The 19,196-nt window shown below is 44.8% G+C and overlaps 1 protein-coding gene across 3 annotated transcripts in view; it reads left to right on the top strand.

The window, feature by feature from the left end:
• The window catches only part of RASGEF1B (RasGEF domain family member 1B), a 365,408-nt gene extending 362,381 nt beyond the window's left edge, over nucleotides 1-3,027 (top strand). For all 3 annotated transcript variants that reach the window (XM_050945154.1, XM_050945156.1, XM_050945157.1), the window contains one exon: nucleotides 872-3,027. In XM_050945154.1, coding sequence (XP_050801111.1) covers nucleotides 872-896 — 25 coding nt within the window. In that variant the 3' untranslated portion in view covers nucleotides 897-3,027. The remainder of the gene's footprint in view (nucleotides 1-871) is intronic.
• Nucleotides 3,028-19,196: the final 16,169 nt, after the last annotated feature.

Here is a 19,196-nt window from a genome sequence, read left to right as displayed (position 1 = left end):
GGCTTCGGCCCCAGGCAGTGAGGCTTGGGGTTCGGCCTGGGCCAGTATGACACCAGCTGTAGTGACCCCAATAAAACAGGCTTGCAACCCACTGTTTGAGAACCATTGATCTAGGCAATAACCTTATTGTAACATTACACACAGGGCCAACCTTAAGGATAAGCAACTGCTTGGCAGCTTCAGCAACTCGTAGCTCACGCTAGTTTCTCTGGTAGTAGAAGCAGAGGGGAAAGCTCACAAAGCCTGTTGTGGGGTGGGCGGGTTTGTATTTTTTTTGTTTCTAGTCTCATCACCCCACCCCCAATTCTTTCCGGCAGTGAAAGAACCCAGGACTCAATTTTCTCCAGTATGTCCCCTGGCAGTACCTGCCTTCCTCACTTGTGGTCCCACAGAGAATAAGGCCATCTCTGGTGTAATACATTTACTGCTCTTGTCCACTCTTAGGGTCCCAGTGGGCGTACTAGAGAGTGTTCTGCAGCGTAGAGTTCTTTATGGTTTTGTTTCCGACGTAAGCAGATGGTTGCTGTTCAGCTGGCTTCTGCTGTAGGCACGTTTTTCTTCTCACTTGTGCATCATGGGAGACTTAACAGTTCAGTGCGACTAGTGCCAACCCACTGGGGAGGGAAAGCTCTTACTCTGCAAATGGATGGCTGGGCATGCACATACCCAATGCTGATTATACTCAGACAAAACAACAGAGAAAGAGTCTGGCCTTGAAAACCTGCCAGAACACGTGATGAGAATGCAGAAAACTGAGATCAGCGTTATGGGAGGCAGTCTGAGCGTATCTGAGGATAGTTGCATCGTTATAATGAATGCTGCTATTTACTCTTTCTCTTCTCTCTCTCCTTCTCCTCCCTCCCTCTTTTAGGTCAACACTTTTAGGCAGAGTTTAACGTGTGAGATGCCTGCTGCACCTACCGCTACTGTGTGATGTGGACTAGGAAGGGACCCGCTTTGATTTATTTTGTTTGTGTACTGAATGGCATTGAAGTGATGGAAACTGTGCAGCCAATTGAGAAGACATGTCAGCAAAGATAAAAACAAGTTAACTCAAGAACAAACAGGCACCTTCTCAGATCGGACAGATCAGGTTAAATCACAACTCATTTGGCTATTGATTGAGGACAAGAATGGCAGAATCCTTTGAAGATCTCAAATTCCTTGTATGAATCATTTCATAACACTTCGATGGGATTTTTCTTCTTGTTTTGTTGGAGCTTGCTGCTACTAAGACTTTCATGGTTTGGTACTGGATTATAGGGCTTTCCATTCCTCCAGCTGAATCCCGAATCTGCATTAGAAGAACTTCCACTCCCAATATGCTGAATATAGCCAGGAGCTCCGCCTGAGTCAGCATTGCCAAGAAGGGATAGGACTGGATTAAAAAAAGCAAAAAACCTGGCTGCTGGGGAGACTCCCCCCACCTCCCATTTTAATGATAGTTATTTTTTTGTTTGTTTTTCCATAAAGTTTTTGAGTTGGCTGCTGGTTGGCAAACTCATTGTGATTCTAAGTTATATTTTAAAAAATTAATAATAGAATCAGTGCTGTGGTAGGAAATTCAGGCACTAGAAAAATACAGTAACTATGTAGCTGGACTATCTTGCATCTTCTAGTAAGGTGTTTTGGTTTTTTCTTTCAACTGTTTGCCACCTTTTTCTAAACATTCTTATATTTTTACTGTAGCCTTTTATTACTCTACATTTCCATACTTGATGGCTACTTCCTGTATTAAATTGAGCAATCTGATTGCTTTTGTTTTCTTGAATTCTACTTGTGAAACCACTGCACAGGCTGCATTACAAATAATATCAAATTCCGTGTTATTTAAGTCGTCATTTTTACAATTGCTTTTTTTTGTATAACAACTGGAGTATGTAATCCAGTTTGACTGAAATGATAAGATGCCAAGAAACAAAAAAAGATTTCTCTTTGACTACAGCTGTGAACAAAAACAATCTTCTTTGTGTTTGCTTCCTGAATTATCATTGTTATGACTGTGAAATAGCTCACTTTGTTACACATCTAATATGTCTGTTGTCACTTCAAGTACTTAGTCACTGTATTTATCCTAGGAAAAATCCTGGGGAATAAAGATAAACCGTAGATTTAGTCTGCCCTGGATGGGAAGTCACATGCTAAACAAAGGGACAGGTTTGTAAATACCATGCCACTATTTAAAAAATGGAAAAAAATAAAATCCTGTATTTATGTTGCACTGCATCTCTCTAGACTTTCAGATGTGCCTACAGTGTGCCCTTCTAAGCTACCAATGTAGGACCTGGCTTGGGACAACATTGAAATATGTGCTTCAGTCCATCCTGATTCAGACAAGCAATGAAACACATGCACAAGGATAAGCACATGTATAAGCCCCGTTTCTGGATAGGGAAGCTGTCCTGAATTGCCAGCTGCTGAATGGTACAAGGTGTTGGAAAGGACTGATTGGTATATTTTAATGGGGCCAGATATTAAAATGCAAGGAACTTAGGTGGTGAAGGGAGGGTTTTTTGAGAGAGTTGGTGGGAGGAGGGAGGAAGATATTGGAGCTTTCCTATTAGTCTGTCTCTTTTTTCTCCTTTTGTTCATTCCTTCAAGCAGGGGCGATCTCCTCTGAGACTAGCAAACAGCTTCCAGCCATCATCAGCTGACGTCTTGTCAGGACTTGTGAGGAACCTTGAAACGTCCAAGGCATTTTATATTTCTAATGTTAGAATATTGGGAACACTGTTACAGTCTTCCCTTTTTAAATACAATGACATGACGATGTGATCATAAGATGATTCAAGGAAGGAAGTTTCCATTTTGAACCACTTGCTGCCTGCAGACACCCACTCTTTTTTTGATTTTGATTGCAGGAAAAGGCAGAGAGGAATGAGGGGCTAACTTAACTGTGAAAATAATTGATACGTTCCCCTCCTTTATTGTGTAACACAGCTAGACTCCTGGGCTGGCTTAGATATGCATTTCTAATTTATGTAGTTGGAATGAAGCCTTTGAAAATAAGAGAAGAAATAGCATTAAGCAATGTCAGCCTGAAGTGTGGGCTCCGTGTTGTGTATGTGTGGTTTTCCTATTGCAGAAAGGCAGACGTTGTTAACCAGGAGACTGGGCCTCACTGCCCTGATGGCAGAACAGCAGGTGCAGCAGCCTGGGACTCTGATGTAAAAGTGGACGCAAGTTCCACCGTCCCAGGCAAACTGGAGGCTGCTTATTGTGAATGTTAGTAAACTTTAGTTTTTGATGATAGGGATGGGAGTCTCATCGCTTTCCCTTCTCCTCTCATGCAGCTCTGCTGTTCCCATGCGAAAGGCAGAGAATGCCCTGGATGCAACAGAAAGGGGAGGTGGAGTGAATGCTACTCTTAAAAAATGGTAATAGGAGGAGGCAGCTGAGGAGTTGGGCTCTAAATGCAGCCTGGGCTCTGTGGTCACAACTTCATCAGCTTTCACAGGAGTTGTGCTCACTTATGCCCCAGCTGAATTTCATCCACTGGCATTTTAATGTTCCCAAATCCAATACAATTGGATTGACTGAGGCATGGAAAGCCCTGACATGCCAAGCTAAGGTTTGCCCCATCCTTAAAATATTGAGTCTTTCAAAGGGATGCTCACCTCTGGTCAAGCATTGCACACTTGGCTAACGAATACTGGCTAGTGGCTGGAGGGGGAAGATAGAGACAGAGAATCTTCCTCTGGCAGTGGCCAACTCCTGATACTTCAGGAACAGGTGGATCATCCTGATCTTATGGCGCTTGGCCAGCAGAGCAGGAGTTTTCAAGTCATCAGACTACTCAAGCCTCTGAAATGAAATGCTACACACCTCTGAAAGGTGAATAGTTCTCAAAACTCTCACTCAGTTCCTCTGGATTCAGTGGCTTTATGTTCATTGAGCAGTGCACCAGCTCAAAAGAGCAGAGGTTCAGTGTGGAAAGGAAGTGAGAGCAGCACACAACTTACAGTGAAATTACAGGGGTGATTTATCTGGAAACTGGGTATCCATTCTCCAGTAGTGCCCGTTGGGACAAGATGATTACCAGGGCCTTCAGGATCCATGGACAGTAGTTTCTCCAAAAAGGAGCTTGTCATTTGGCTGATGGAGCACATGGTGACTGAAAAAAACAAAGGTAAAGCTAAGTCCCTTGCTTTGGATGCAGACTCAGCATTGACATGAATGTAGGCATCTTCTGTTGTGTGTAATGGTGAGAAGCTTGTTTTACAGTTGCCATCTGTGATCAAGCCAGCAAGAGAAAATATATCTTTGATCAGCATGTGGGATAAGATCATGCACCACTGTTTCTCTTGTGACTCCCAAGACATCTAATCTTGACAACGAGTGAACTAAGATTCCACCGAGAATTAAAAGATGCATCATTTTTAGATAAGAGTCAAAATGCTATCAGCCTTGCGAGAACACTCAGTAGGGTTTTCTCTACTACCCAGGACTGTAGCATCTAAATGCTTTCTAAATGAATTAGTGATGCAGAGTGAGCTTGCTAGTGTACCTCACAGAGAGGTCTGCTCTCTTCCTTCCCCTCATAGAAGAAAATTCCTTGGGTTGAAGCAGTTAGACCATGCCCAGTTAGTTCCCCCTCGCCTCCTCCCAATCATTCTTCCTGGTTACGGAGGAAAAGTCTTCTCACACAAGAGGGCCTTGCAATGGGGCAGAAGGGAGTCAAGACACTGGGTTAGGCTGCTGCCAAAGAGCTCATTCCAGACCCTGACCTGTCTCTAGCAGCACTCACTCGTTGGCTCTGGATTGCTTCCGTTTACAGCCATGTGGTTTTAAACCAACCAATCTGATTTTTATTTCCTCTGTGGATCTCACCTTCTTTTCATATTTTGATCGTAAGAGGCTCAACTCAGCTCTCATTAAAATCAATACTTTGCTTCTAATTGAGAGTAGCTGCAGACTCCAAATTTCCTCTTGATTAACACGGGGTTAAAAAAAAACAAATATTTTCAAAGCAGTTCAAGAGTTTAGGCCCTGATTCAACAAGGCGCATAAGCGCACACGTATCTTGAAGCGTAGGCATGGGCACAGTGAGGGCAATGCTTCCAAACCTGACTGAAGCAGGGCCTTGCAGCCTAATCCAAAGCTCTTTGATGTCAATGAAAGCGAGCCCACTGAGTTCATTGGGTTTCACCAAAAGGCCTGAGATACTTAAAAAACCAGAGGCCCAACACTTGGATCCTTCACCAAGCCTGAACTAGGCACCTAGACTTGCTGTACACTGAATGGAGAGAAGTAGATGCCCAAGTAGGCAATCCATAAAAGCCAGCTGGCAAGGCAGGGAGTGGCCTAAATCAGCCAGTGGGAGATGCTGAGGACAGAGGTGAGTGCTTAGCCCTGCCCCCTCTCTGAGATAGGTGCTTGGAGTTAGGCAGCTTATCTGGAGGAGGAGGCACTCACCTTATGCCTTTAAAAGCCAGTGATTAGAGTACTTGGCTGGAGACTTAGGTTCAAGGCCCTGCCCTCTGCCGAGAAAGAATTTGAACAGGGGTCTCCCACCTCCCAGGAGCACTGCTGAGCTCTGGGATAGTCTGAGGTGGGGCTCCCTCATCCTCTCCTGATGAAACTGTTCCATAGGTGAGCTGTTCCACCTCCACCTTCTGCTACTGGTAGGCAGTCTCTACCTGTGCCTACCAGATAAGTCACATGTGGGGCCGGAGGTGACCAAATGCCAATCTCTCCTGGTTGTGACTTGCTGTGGGCCTTAAGTGGGAGATAGGGGGCTGGATGCCAAGAAGGAGGTGGCAGTGCACACACCCAGAGGCAGAAGCACAAACTTCCAGGAGTTTTGTGGATCACAGTGGAGCCAAAACTGGGATTTAGGCCCCTAAACCCAACAGCTGAGTACCTCTGCGGAGCTGGGCCTTAGTGGCTGAAGCTGTATTGTGAGATGTCACTGGAAGTTTTCCCACTGACTTCAATGTATGCAGAATGAAGCACTTAATGAAACTATCTCCCTTAAAAAAATTATTCAAGGTACAGGACAGATGGATTCATATATGTGATCCCCTGATGCCTCCCTCACCTTTAATGGGTTATTTTCAAAATGGAATATAACTGAAATGTTTAAGTTAACCAAGAACAAAACCAGACAGCTGCTATCTACCTAACACACTCTAATCTACCAATTCTCCCAAAGGCCCTGAGAGGTAGGGAAGAGCGCTCACCCTCTTCTGCTATCTTCTGACACAGCATAGCCAGAGGCTAGTGACCCTGGTAAAGTACATGTCCATGGAGAATGAAAAGAGCTATACAGCTACTCTATTGTGACACAGCTGTACAAAGGGAGCGGGGCCCCACTCAAGGTCAGTGCTAAAAGGCATATTGACTTAAGTGGGAGCAGAGCTCAGTTAGGCCAAGGTTGAGTGCGTTTGAAAAGCCCACTCTTAATTTCTAGGGCAAAACCAGGTGAAAATACTGCTCTCCCTTGGAAAGCATTAGTGAACAAAAGCCAAATACACTAGGTTATCAAAATTGTTGGCCAAAGCTCTTTTCCAATGGTGGGGCCTGCTATATTGCTTTCGAAACACTCCACTGCAGAGGTTCACAGCATGATCTTCCTCTCTTTACCCTCCTCCTCCCTTTCTTAAATGAGGGGAAAATGAGCCAGAACTGGGTGACTCATGTGGGAAAGGGAGTTCAAAGGAACTCACTTTGCCTCAGCCAGACAAGTAGGGCCATGCTACACCTGCGTGACTTGACTCTTTCTAAAGCTTGCACTAAATGCACAGAGAGGTTTTCAAAAGTGTGTGGGGGAGGCATTCTATTCACCACCTGTATGCTCTTTTTGTCGTATTGAATTGAACCACAGGATGAGTGTGTGTGTGTGTGTGTGTGTGTGTGTGAGAAATAGGCAAACAGACACACCTGGCCAAAGTCTGGTTCGTTGGGCTTTATTTTGCTGGAGGAGGGTTTACTTTTTCTCAAGGACACTCCAAAATATGCTAGCATATCTCCTTCACAGAGAGTCAAAATTCTGAAATGATTCAGCCCCTTGGATAGTTATATGTGGTATAAAGCAAAGCAGAACGCAGTCTACTGCATACAAAAATAAAGGTGACACTGCTGTTTGTTTCAATGATTATGCTGAAACTGTTCTTCAGCAGGTAGGGTGACCAGATGTCCCAATTTTATAGGGACAGTTCCCAATATGTGGGGCTTTGTCTTATAGCTGCCTATTACCCCTCCACTCCTTGGCTGATTTTTCACACTTGCTATGTGGTCCCCTGATCAGCAGGAGACCACGGAATGTGGAAAATGTGAATTAAAGCTGGTAGCAGGTTTGTTTCTTCAGGCTGAATGAGGGTTTCCTTAGAACTTCCCTGCAGTTTTCTGACAGCTCTGGCCAACGTGGAAGAAGCTGGTGAAAAAGAAGGAACAGAAGATGAAGAAAAGGAGTGGGGACAGGACAGCATAAACATCTGTGAGCTGGGCAGGACTATCCTTCCTTTCTCCAGTTATTACTTGGCAAGGCAGGATTAGAGTTATCTTCTAGGGATGTTTAGTCCCAGATTTTTCAAAAGCAATCAGCACCCATCACTCGCATCATGCACTGAGCTCTCTTGAAAAGCTAGCCCCAGGGGTAGGTGCTGAGCACAGGATTGTCTAGACCTGGGGTGTTAATGTCAAGCCTGAGTATTGACACCCTGTAGCTGTGGAAGCCCTTGTGTTGTCTGTGGAGCCCTGAAAGGAGCAGGTGGGTTAGAGAAGACCTCCTCCTCCCCCCTGAGGAGGGAAGGGAAAGAGTTGTTATCTGTTAAGGAAACTTTTTTTTTCTGTAACTCTGGATTGATAACAGGAAATCTGGTCTGTTTATCTGGTGTGATTGTAGCCTTCTTTGCTTTTCTCTTCTCTGCTGCCTGCCTGCCTCCCTCCCCCTTCCTGTTGTCTGTAAGGTGGATGGAGAAGCAATTAGGGTAAGGTTGTGTTCCCTTCAATGTAGGGGATGTTTTGGGACTATGCTTGGGAAAGCCTTCATTGCAGCGTGATTTCCTTCTAACAACAAAAATCACTACGTGACCTCAGGAGGGGGGGACTGAAGCCTGAGCCTGCCCCTGAGCTCTGCCACCCGGTGGGGGTGGGAGGGCAAAGTCAAAGGGCTTCAGCTCCAGGTGGGGGACCTGTAACCTGAGCCCCACTGCCCAGGGCTGAAGCCTGTGGGCTTTGGTTTCACATGGTGGGGCTCAGGCTTTGGCCCTGGGCCCCAGCAAATCTAGCACCAGCCCAGGAAAATGGGATCATGACCTGCTTTGGGGTATTGACCCACAGTTTGAGAATCACTGAGTTAAGGGCTCAGAACAATGAGGAGTAACTTAAGAATAGAAGTAAAGATCATCTTATGTTTAAAGTACATGGTAGGAAACCAGTGGATATGTGTTCTCCCTCTGTCCTGCTGCAGGTTCCTATGTGATTATAGGCAGGTCATTGAACTTGGCTGTACCTTATTTTCCCAGCCTATAAAATGGGGTTAATATTTCTCTATCCCCTACAAAACTATTATGAGACTGGATGCCTGGAAAGCATGGTTGATCCTTAGAGAGAAGGTGCTTTACAAATGGAAGTATGTTATATTGTCCTAGTAAAGTTCTGTTGTTTGGTTGCAAGCAAGGAGCTTGTTTGTCTCTGTTCTTGCATTTTTCTATAATAAATGCATCTTGTTTAAGGGTCTCAGATTCCATATATTATTAGAGCAAGGAGGAAGAGGATGGAATTCAGGAGAGACTGAGATGGACTCTAGGGAAGGAATGATCGAAACATTCTGGAAACAGAGAGCTAAGTCTACACAGAGCAAAGAAGGTGGGAAGAGACCATGCATTGTGGGAGAGTGCAAAGGGGATAAACATCTCAGACTCAGTATAAGAGGAGGGACTTGCTGCTTTTTTCTTCCTATGTTTCTACTTTCCTTTCTTTGAAAAGAGAATAATAATTTTTAAAAATCGCTATAAAGAATGGAGGGAAAAGAAAATGGCAGGGAGATGATGATTTAGAACTAAAAGGAGAGGGGGGAAAAGACTGGGCTAAAGAAATAGAGTAAGGAAAGCAAGACTTCTAGGTTAGCAAATGTTCTTTACACTTCTCTGATGGTATTTTCTTTGCAGATATCTGGTATCTGCACATGTTGGGGCAAGGGATGGATTGCCTTTTTCTGCAGTTATTTATCAATAGACTCTAGAAATAATGATAGAGTCATCTGCCTGGGGCCTGTTGATAAATAACTGCAGAAAAATGGAAAGGAACCTAAAATTAAAGCAAATGTTCCAGCAGATGGAAACCTAGCTGTTTGTTTGGAAAACTGCCTGTGCAAAACTGACTTTACTGTTGGTGGCCATGCTCTGAAGCCAAGGAAGTGGGTAGCAGCTCAAAGATCCATCTCCTCACATGCACCTGTTTGTTTAAAATTAATTAAATCTGATTAGGATTATTTCAGTGCTTCACGCCCAAGCCCATAAGCCCTAATGTGAGGAATTGGGCACTGCCACTATGTGCTCTGTAGATACACTGCGGACTACAGACATCCACCTGAGTCTGAGGAGGAGTGACCCAGAGGCTAGGCCACTAAAAGGTGTTTGGAGACCTGCGTTTGGGATCCTTCTCAATCAGGGTTCCTGTTTGATTTCAGGAAAATCACTTCCTCTCTGTGTCTGTTCTCCATCTTTAAAATGTGGATAATAGCACTTCCCTGTCTCGCAAGGGTATAGTGAGTACATTAAAGATACTGGGGCCATGGAACCTTTTTCCTGAACACTACACAGGCTTTATTATAAATATATTATATGTATTCGAGCCCTGGCCTCTGCTTGAAGGAAATGAGACCATTTCTAGCACTTTGCCCACAGCTTTGACCAAATGTTTTGGTAATTTCCAAGAAGCTGATACAAAAATGAATGTATGTTGCCATATGTAACTCTTTCTTTTTATTGCTTCTTGAAACCAAGCGTTTGTACCAAAGAGATGATATGGTACATTTGGGCTAGGGTGACCAGATGTCCCGATTTTATAGGGACAGTCCTGATATTTGGGGCTTTTTCTTATATAGGCTCCTATTATCCCCCACACAAACCTCACCCCCGTCCCAGTTTTTCACACTTGCTTTCTGGTCACCCTAAGTTGTACTGTTGCACAAATAACAATAGAAAAAATCTTCAATAATTGAACATAGTGGGGGGAAGGCAAAGGGCTAGTAATAATGCCACCAGTGGTGTCTCCATCTTGAAAATAAAGACTTGAAGAACAGATGGCTCCAATTCAAAACCCAGCTCTAGGGTTACTTGAAAAATTTCTGTACCTCCTTTTTGATGAAACATTGTGTTTTTGACTAAACAAATTATTTTGTGTGGAAACTGTCTACTTTTCTCAAAAAGATGTGGTTTCCCATCCCAGAAAACAACCCCCCTTAAAACTGGGTGATGGGGGGTGAGAGTGGGAAACATCTGAAAATATTCAGATTTTATTTGCCAAAAACTGGGGGGAAAAAACAACTTTTGCATTTTAACAATATTTTCTATTGAAAACGTAACGAAAATGAAAATTGTTTGTATTAATAAAAAATGGTGGGGACGGGAGGGACTGGCACATGTTCTGACTAGTCCTTCGCGGCTCTTACCAGCCAGAGAGATCCAAACACTCTGACATAATGTTTGCGTCTGGACTTTGGATCCATTTTTAATCATCATAAAGGAAGAGCAGCAGTGAAGAGTACTTTCCCCTTGATAAATACGGAATGTCTTTGAATCTCTAAATGTGTGCTCGTTGTGTTGGGTCAAGGCTTGGAAAAAGTGAAAGGCTCATAAATTCATACTTAGCACTGCTTAAAACCAGACATGGGTCTGTGCACCTAGTAGCTCCCATTGATTTCACAGTGTCATTGTCTTCAGTGGGAGCAGCTGGGTGCTTAGTACTTCACAAATGGGCGGGTGAGTAATGGTGGTTTGAGGCAGCTTTTTTTTTTTTTTTTTTTTCAATATCTTGGCTTTCTATTTTTATTTTTTAATCATCCCCAAGGAAAAGATTTTCCTTGTCTTTTACTGCTGAAATTTGTGGCCTGCCCTTTCTCTTTCATAATGGAAAACCTTATATGAAATCCCTCAAGTTCAAGCTGCAGTGGAAGTAGGGTGACCAGATGTCCTGATTTTATAGGGACAGTCCTGATTTTGGGGTCTTTTTCTTATATAGGCTGCAATTACTCTCACTCCCTGTCCTGATGTTTCACATTTGCTGTCTGGTCACCCTAAGTGGAAGCAGAAATCTGTAGAGGCTTTACCTGCCTGTCACTTCCAGTTGACACTAGTTGTGCTGCTTGAAATTGTAACAGAGTCTTTGGAAGTCAATGGTGGGGTGACAGTTTATATCACCTGAGGAACTGGTCCCCCATGTCTTAGTCTGGGTTTCTGAATGGGATCACTTCTGCTCTGCCCCTAGAAATCAGGCCGGAGGATTGAAGAGCAGAGCAGAATTCTCTCTTGGATGGCTATCAGTCTGTTCCACCATACCTGGCATTACTAGCAGAAGCATATTCTGATCACACACAAAGTATTTCCTGTGAGAGGTCTAATAGCACCGCCTGGCGTTGCAGGTGTGGGTTGTTGCTGTGTTTCAAAGGAGACTGTCAATGACTATTTGTGACCAACCATTACAGGAAATACTTTGGGGGTTCTTTGCAAGATAAAGGGTATTTAATACTCTAAAATTCATCATGGTAAAGGCAGGTCTCAGTAGCAATGAGCACTAACCTCTTTAGTGAGGTTGCTGGACACAGACTCTCTAGTTCTCTCTGCGTTTCCTGTGCTGCTGTGTATCTTCACACAAGGTTCCTCCAAGTCCTGGACTCAAATAAGCAGTCATGGATGGGATTTCTGACTACATTAAAAACTCAGTTGCCCTAACTAACTTCCTATATTCCTCATGCAATTTAACTGGATGAGGTATTATGCTCTCTTGCTTCACTTCCTCTCTTAAACTGTTTTGTAGTGTTACGTGATGTTAAACAGCTTCTGCATTCTATCCCAGAGGTGACTGCATTTCACTAGTGGTTAAAGGGATTATTGTCCCAAAAGCCTAAACTTGCTGGCTGTTCCCAGCTGGGAACTGACAACAGAAGCAGATGTGTCACAGCCCACAGTTTGTAGAGTACTTTGGGATGAAAGGGACTATATGCACTAGTGGAAAGTATTCTATAGGGTTTTCCATGTTCAACAGCAATTTGTCCATTGGCAAGAAAGAGACAAGTTTCTCTCTGACTGGCCTTGGTTTTGGAAAAACATTTCTGCAGTTTTCCAGAAGCTTATATAATGTTTCTTATCATTATGATGGTTCCCATGCCATGAAAACATGTAATACATTTGTGTCTTGAAATCCTGTGTCTGTCTGTGTGCACGAGAAATGACATAGCACAATTACCTAAACTACAGTAAGGAAAGAAAACAAGGTTTGCAATTTAACAATTTAAAAGAGAGCAGAGAGGAAGGAGAAGATCTTGTAGTAATGCTGTCAACTGTATTGCTGTTTTTATTTCCATGTTTACGGCACCGTTGCTCTTCTTTGGTTGATTCAGCAGATGTGACAACATAAAAAAAACAATTTGCAAGTGTTCCCAGGGACCTGTAAATCAGGCAGCATAGATATTATCTGCTGCAGCAGTAGGGGAGAGAGGATGCGAAGTAGAGCAAAAGCTAGCGTGTTTCTTGCAAAGAATCATTAGAGCCACCTGGTGGTTGTGAGTTGGAAAAACGCAAACACTTCAGGTAAGAAGATTCTTAAAGATTCAGATTTTTCTTATAGTTGTGAAAGTCCAACAGTTGGTACTAGAACAGCACCCTTTGCCAAGCTAAATGTAATAGTACTGCATTAAAACTGCACTCCTGAAGAAGTAGCTATTGGGCTTCTGGGAGAGCTGAAGAGTTTAAAAAATAAAATGTTACGTTTCACTCAGCTACAACATGTATTTGATGGCATTTTGAGGTCCAGTATAAGTTTGTTGAAATGTATAGGTTATTCTTAGCTGTTTTGTACATATTCCAGTATGATCTGCCCAATTAATCTTATTTTAGCTTGTTTCCATTATAAGCAGAGTCAGGATGAGCTCTACCCTGACATCTGGTGGAAAGAATTTCAGAGAGTGTATTTGCATAGGCACACCTACCCCATTTGGTGTGGCCCACAGCAGCCTGGGATGGTGGTTTTGACAGCTCTGGGATCCCCAGTTTCTTTGCTGTTGGGGCAGGAGGAGTGGAGTTTGTCACCCTGATTGTGTGAATGGGGAGCTGTGAGACTGCTTTGTGACAGAAATGACTCAACCTCAGTTGGGTGGTACTTGCTAGATAAGGGACATGGGTTCCAAAACCCAGTGAATTGAGAGAGGCTGGGGACAGGTATCTGTGTTTGGTGATGTAGGTGCCTTGTGGAGCCAGAAGCACCGGTTCCACCCACTCCTCTCTCCACTGTGGAATGTCAGAGTTGATTTTTTTATTCCATTAAGAATCTAGATACAGGTTACTGAGCTGAACTCACTTTGGGTTAATGGTGCACTAGCACTGGGGCTCCCCTACTATGAGCTGAGCTCACTAAAAGATGAAATCACTAAAGAGCTGGAATTACTGAGCTAAGAGCACTGAGTACTGTGCTAACTAGTGGGGGAGCCTGAAGCTATACTGTGGAACACAGCAGCTGGCAGAGTGGAGTGGAGCAGTTTGTGGGGACGGCTGGACCGGATCACGGGACAGCTGGTGGAGCAGAGCAGCTGGCGGAGTGGAGCAGTTTGTGAGGATGGCTGGAGGAGCAGAGTGGAGTGGCTGGTAAAGCGGAGCAGTTCGTGGAGAAGGCGGAAGCAGAACCCCACGGAGAGGCAGGACAGTTGGCCCTGTACCACGTAAGGTGCCCCTTCTACCCAGGCTTGGGGCAGGGACCTCTGCAGATAGACTCTTGAACTTTGGAGCTGCTCTGACCCAGGACAGAGACTTTTGGATTGTGGGACTTTTGGGACTGTGGGTGATTTGGGGATTGCTGGACTCAAGAACCCAGGGAAAAGGACACGGCCCAATTTCCTGGGGTGGGTCTTTGCTCACGGTTTGGTCTAGAAACTCTAGCTGAGGTGTTTTCCCAATTTAATGCTTGTTGTTTATCTCATGTAATTAAACCTTTTCTGCTACACCGAGACTCTGTGCTTGCGAGAGGGGAAGTATTGCCTCTTTGAGGCGCCTAGGGGTGTGTGTAAGATTTTCCCAGGTCACTGGGTGGGGGCTTGAGCTGGTTTGGCATTGTGTTATTGAAACGGAACCCCTGGATACTGAACCCGGCCCTTGTTGCTGCCAATTCAGAGGAGCACAAGGGTTACACCTTTATATAATAATAAAATACTCTGCAATTATAAAGCACCTCCAAACATTCTACTAAAGTGAGAAGAATATTCCTATTCCTAAATAAATCCCCCCAGAATTACAACAGATTACACCAGGTGAGAATCCATCCCAAAGCATTACAGGAGCAAGTTACAAACTCTGGTTTGAGATAGACATTAGTGTGAATGCGAAATGAATGTCAGGCACCTATAGTCTCACACTCCATGTCCCTTTGTGACAAAATGTTGCCCAGTGTAGTGTGAATTTCACAAACTTCATGTTGGAAAATGGTCTTGCACATAGAGTAGTGACTGTAAGAGAGTTTTCAGAGTGGTAGCCGTGTTAGCCTGTATCAGCAAAAACAACGAGAAGTCCTTGTGGCACCTTAGAGACTAACAAATTTATTTATTTTGTGAGCTAAAACTCACTTCATCAGATGCATGGAGTGGAAAATACAGTAGGAAGATACGAGTGAGTCACCGATGGTTGAAGCAGGAGTCGGGTCTCCTGGGTTCTGTTGCTTACCTTCTTCAGAGGGGTAATAACTTCCTAAATGTTTCCGGAGATCTTTGAGATCGTGGAAGATGAGATCAAGTGCAATGAAGTATAATACCCTGCAGCTATAACTGCAATGATTCTTCCCTACATTCTACCTATCATGGAACAGTTACCTCTCCAAAGACAAAAGGAAATCCATCCTCATCCTCATCTGGTTTGCTTCTTCCAGATGAGACCTGTTCCTCTCTATCCCCACCCACCCCTTCTATCAAGTTTAATTGCATGTACTGGTTCTTGGGCTCTCACTCACTAGCCTTCCCAGCTCATATTCTCCTCATCAACTTCATGAGAGGAATTATTAGTGTATGCGGACAAATGGTGCCCTCTTGTGATGAAAATGAGAAACAAATGAAAAGATGGAGGAAGGAAAACAGAAAAGCAGCAGTAATGAAGGCGCGTAGTTACACAGCTCATAAAGGAGAACATGGAGGAACTTTTAATGGAAATATCCTCCAGCCAAAATTCTTATTTCCATAGAGCGCACATGCTGTCTTTCTTCTAGAGACCACTTCTCAGTACACTTAGACTGACAGCTAGTGGGACTTTGGCTATCGTGGACAGGAAAATAAGTTGATATGTAACCCAATATAATTTCACAGGGCTTTGTGCCTGGTGTGGACTTGGCAAGTCATCTTATATATGAGTTAGCTGGTCGTGGTGAACTGTAGGCTCCTGCTAGGCTCTAGATGTCACCTGAGAGTGCTATTATATTTGGGAATTGGCACTTGGCTGACAGCAGAAAGAAACACTGAAAAACACCAAGCGATGTGTCAGAACTATTTAGGGGTGTGTGTGTCTCTCTCTCTCTCAAATGCCTACTGTTAGCAGTTGTATTCAGTTGTAGTGTGTTGGTAACTCTTTATTTGGTTTATAAATCCTCGCCAGAAACAAAAACCATAATCATTACAACAATAAGCTTCTTTAAAGAGAGGCTATCCGGGAATATAGTAATCAGAGCTCTGTGTTAAAGAGAGTGTTGCCATATTACGGGGTGAGAAACATTGCAATACCCATGACATGTCATTTTCAGTGACTTTTCTTAAACTGAAATCTCTGTGTAACCAGGCATGTCTCTCAAACGTTAATATTTTTTAAATGCCTCTGCGTGCTTTTTTGGGCATGTGAATGTACTGCAGCTGAGCAGTGAATAAATAAGAACCAAATAGCTAAGCGTCTATTTGTCCTTTGTCTATTTTGCTGGGCATGTAATCGATGCACTAATTTTTCTATAAGAACCTCCCAGTGTGTGTGATTTGCACCATTCCTCTACAGTTGGATTATTTGCCTTTCTCCAATGAGAGGCTGTACATAGCCTGGCTCAACTGCTTATTTATATGCACGTGAGATCTGCCAATGGGTGAACAGAAGTGGATCCATTTTTCCATGGAATTACCATTATTTATGTTCTAGGCTTTGCTGATCTGTAGTGGGGACTGTGGATTCCCTGCAGTCTGCGGGAAACAGCTTTCCTCGCTTAACAGGACACAGTGTGACTGATCAGGTTTTGGCTTTGCAAAACAGGCAGCCCGGATGCCCTGTCCATGCAATGGTGATGCTGCTGTTCTGTTCACGTATAAATTTGCAGCACCTCTATGGTAAGGGACGTTAACTAAAGCTCCCAGTGATGCAAGCTGCAATGCTTGGCTCTGCATCAGTCAGCGCTGGTGGCGTGTGCGAGGGGAAAGGTTGGGAAGGTTTGTTTTCTGAGGGGAAGAGGTAGCTGTGATACCGGTAGCAGTAGTGATGACTGCTGCTGGCAGATCTTTGTGTTTGGGCCATTGACTTGATCCTGCAAGCCTTATTCACGTGGTGTGACAAAGTTCCTCCTCTACCTTGGTAGGTCCTCCGCTTATTGGCGGATTTTGCTAGCCTCAGAGATCTTCCTGCGTTAGATCAGGAGTTGGGAGGTTTTTTGGGGGGAAACCCAGGCCCACCCTCTACCTCAGGTTCCAGTCCAGGGCCCCGTGGACTGTAGCTGTCTAGAATGCCTTCTGGAACAGCTACACAACAGCTACAACTCCCTGGGCTACTTCCCCATGGCCTCCTCCCAACATCTTCTGTATCCTCACCACAGGACCCTCCTCCTGGTGTCTGCTAATGCTTGTACTCCTCAGTCCTCCTCCAGCACACCCGCTCACTCCCAGCTCCTTGTACTTCTTGCTCCTAGCTCCTCACACACGCCCCACAAACTGAAGTGAGCTCCTTTTTAAACCCAGGTGCCCTGATTAGCCTGCCTTAATTGATTCTAGCAGTTTCCTGATTGGCTGCAGGTGTTTTAATCAGTTTATCTGCCTTAATTGTTTCCAGAAAGTTCTTGATTGTTCTGGAACCTTCCCTGTTGCCTTACCAAGGGAAAGGGGACCTACTTAACCTGGGGCTAATATATCTGCCTTCTATCACTCTCCTGTAGTCATCTGGCCTGACCCTGTCACACGTGGGTAATTTTTATTCGTGCAAGAAGTCTCATTGTTTTCAGTGGCACTACTCACTCAAGGAAAGCTTTGAGCCCTGACTGTTCCTTGCATAAAGACTGGACCATAGGCCGTCTCTAGTGTGCAGAGCCCATGCATCAGTCACAGGCTCTTCAGTTAATACTAGCACGTAAAGTGGAGGGATTTTTACGTGTGCCCTGGATCTCACCACTTGAAAGATGGAGGTGAGGAAGAGAAACTCCAAAGAGGCATTTTGGGGAAGCGGTGACTTCCAGTGACCCCTTCTCTTTTGAAATGCCACTCGACGAATCCTTGAAAGAGAGAGCTGGAGGTTCTGTCAGGAGAGGGTGGGGAAATAATGGCGCCAGCCCTCTAGAGTGCTTAATCTTTGGAAGACCAGCCCCTGAAATTTTGGACTCCCCACATTGTTGTAAGATAATGACATGCAGAGGCCACCAGTACTGAGCCTTATGCTTTCTAGTCTGCAACAGGGGATCCAGAACATCACCAAGTCTTGTTATCGTCTTGTTTAAATACACAGCAATCCCGAGGAGAACTTAGAGGGTAAGTTTTGGGAGGCCAGGAATGCTTGGTGTGTGTACAGTGCCTGGCACCATGGGGTTCTGGTCCGCGACTGGCTCTCTGAGGTGCTAGGAGAACACACAGAGATTATAGAATGCTATGTCATTCCTCCCGCTCTTCAGTATTTTTATATACTCAGTTCAGGCGTCTGGAAGAGGGAGGTGGGTCCAGAGGTTAGAGTGTCAGCCTAGGGTTTGGTAGACAAGGGTTCAAATTGCTGCGGTTTCTTGGCCAAGATCTGGGTTCAGCTCCCTGCTCTGCTGTCAACTTCCTGTCTGGCCTCAGGCAGGCCCCTTAGTGTCTCTGTGCCTCGGTTCCCCACTTGTCAGGTAGCTACAATCCCAGTAAATCACTGTGTCCCCACGGGAGGTGCTGCATTTCCTGAGACGAGCAGGGCCAAAGTGGCTTTAAACTCCCATTGGGCCATCTGGCTTCTGCAAGCACCAAGGGCTGATTTGGCCACTGGCATAAGTTAGGAGTTCCAGTGCTGCTCCATTTTATGACTCTCTCTCTGCTTCTGCCTATAGGCTGCTCTGCAGCCCAGAAGCCCAGCTATAGTGCCGACTCCTCCTCCTGCCCTGGCGTGCATCTTCCAGCATCAGGGGCTGGAATAAATGGAGCGAGGGGAGTGCAGAGCCAGGTTTGGGGCAGCTCCTGCACTAGGAGACATTCTTCCTTCAGCTGTTGCAGGCCTTTCATCAGGTTCTTTCTCTTACTCTTTCCTCTGCACTCAGAGAAACTCAAGGTTTGTCATAGCAGCTCAGACCACTGGCTCGTCTACATTGACAGCAACTGGGACCAGATGCTGCAGAGAAAGGTGCAAGGCGGACACTTATTCTGTAGCCTACTATGTTCAGGCACGTGATGCCTCCTACGTGTGTTTTAAAATTGGTCAGCTGTGAGAACTAACGTGAGCCCTTAAAATGCGGCTTTGCACGTGCATTTGCACTGGCAAGCCTTGATTGCCCTAGCGTTCGCAGAAGGCCAGTGCCCGATGGGCAGGAGCAGAACCAAAGCACGTTCTCTTTAGCTCATCATCTTCTACAATTATTATTATTTGCATTATTCTGCAGAGGGAAAAGATCTGGGGATTGCCTTTGGGCTGTGGAGGCAGCAATGGATAATATTTCATTGATTTCATCTGGGACAGCAGCCCTGCAGAGGAAACAGCCTCTTAGCCAGTAAACTTCCGAGAGTGGCTTCTCTACAGATTAGTGTGTTGTGCGCACTGATGCAGGTAACCACAGACCCAGTTGCCAGTCAGTCATGAGCCAAT

The sequence above is a fragment of the Gopherus flavomarginatus genome, chromosome 3 (genome assembly GCF_025201925.1).
Source record: "Gopherus flavomarginatus isolate rGopFla2 chromosome 3, rGopFla2.mat.asm, whole genome shotgun sequence".
In the NCBI taxonomy this organism is placed as follows: domain Eukaryota; kingdom Metazoa; phylum Chordata; order Testudines; family Testudinidae; genus Gopherus; species Gopherus flavomarginatus.
The sequence above is the reverse complement of the archived record's forward strand: the minus strand, read 5'-3'. Positions and strand labels throughout refer to the sequence as shown.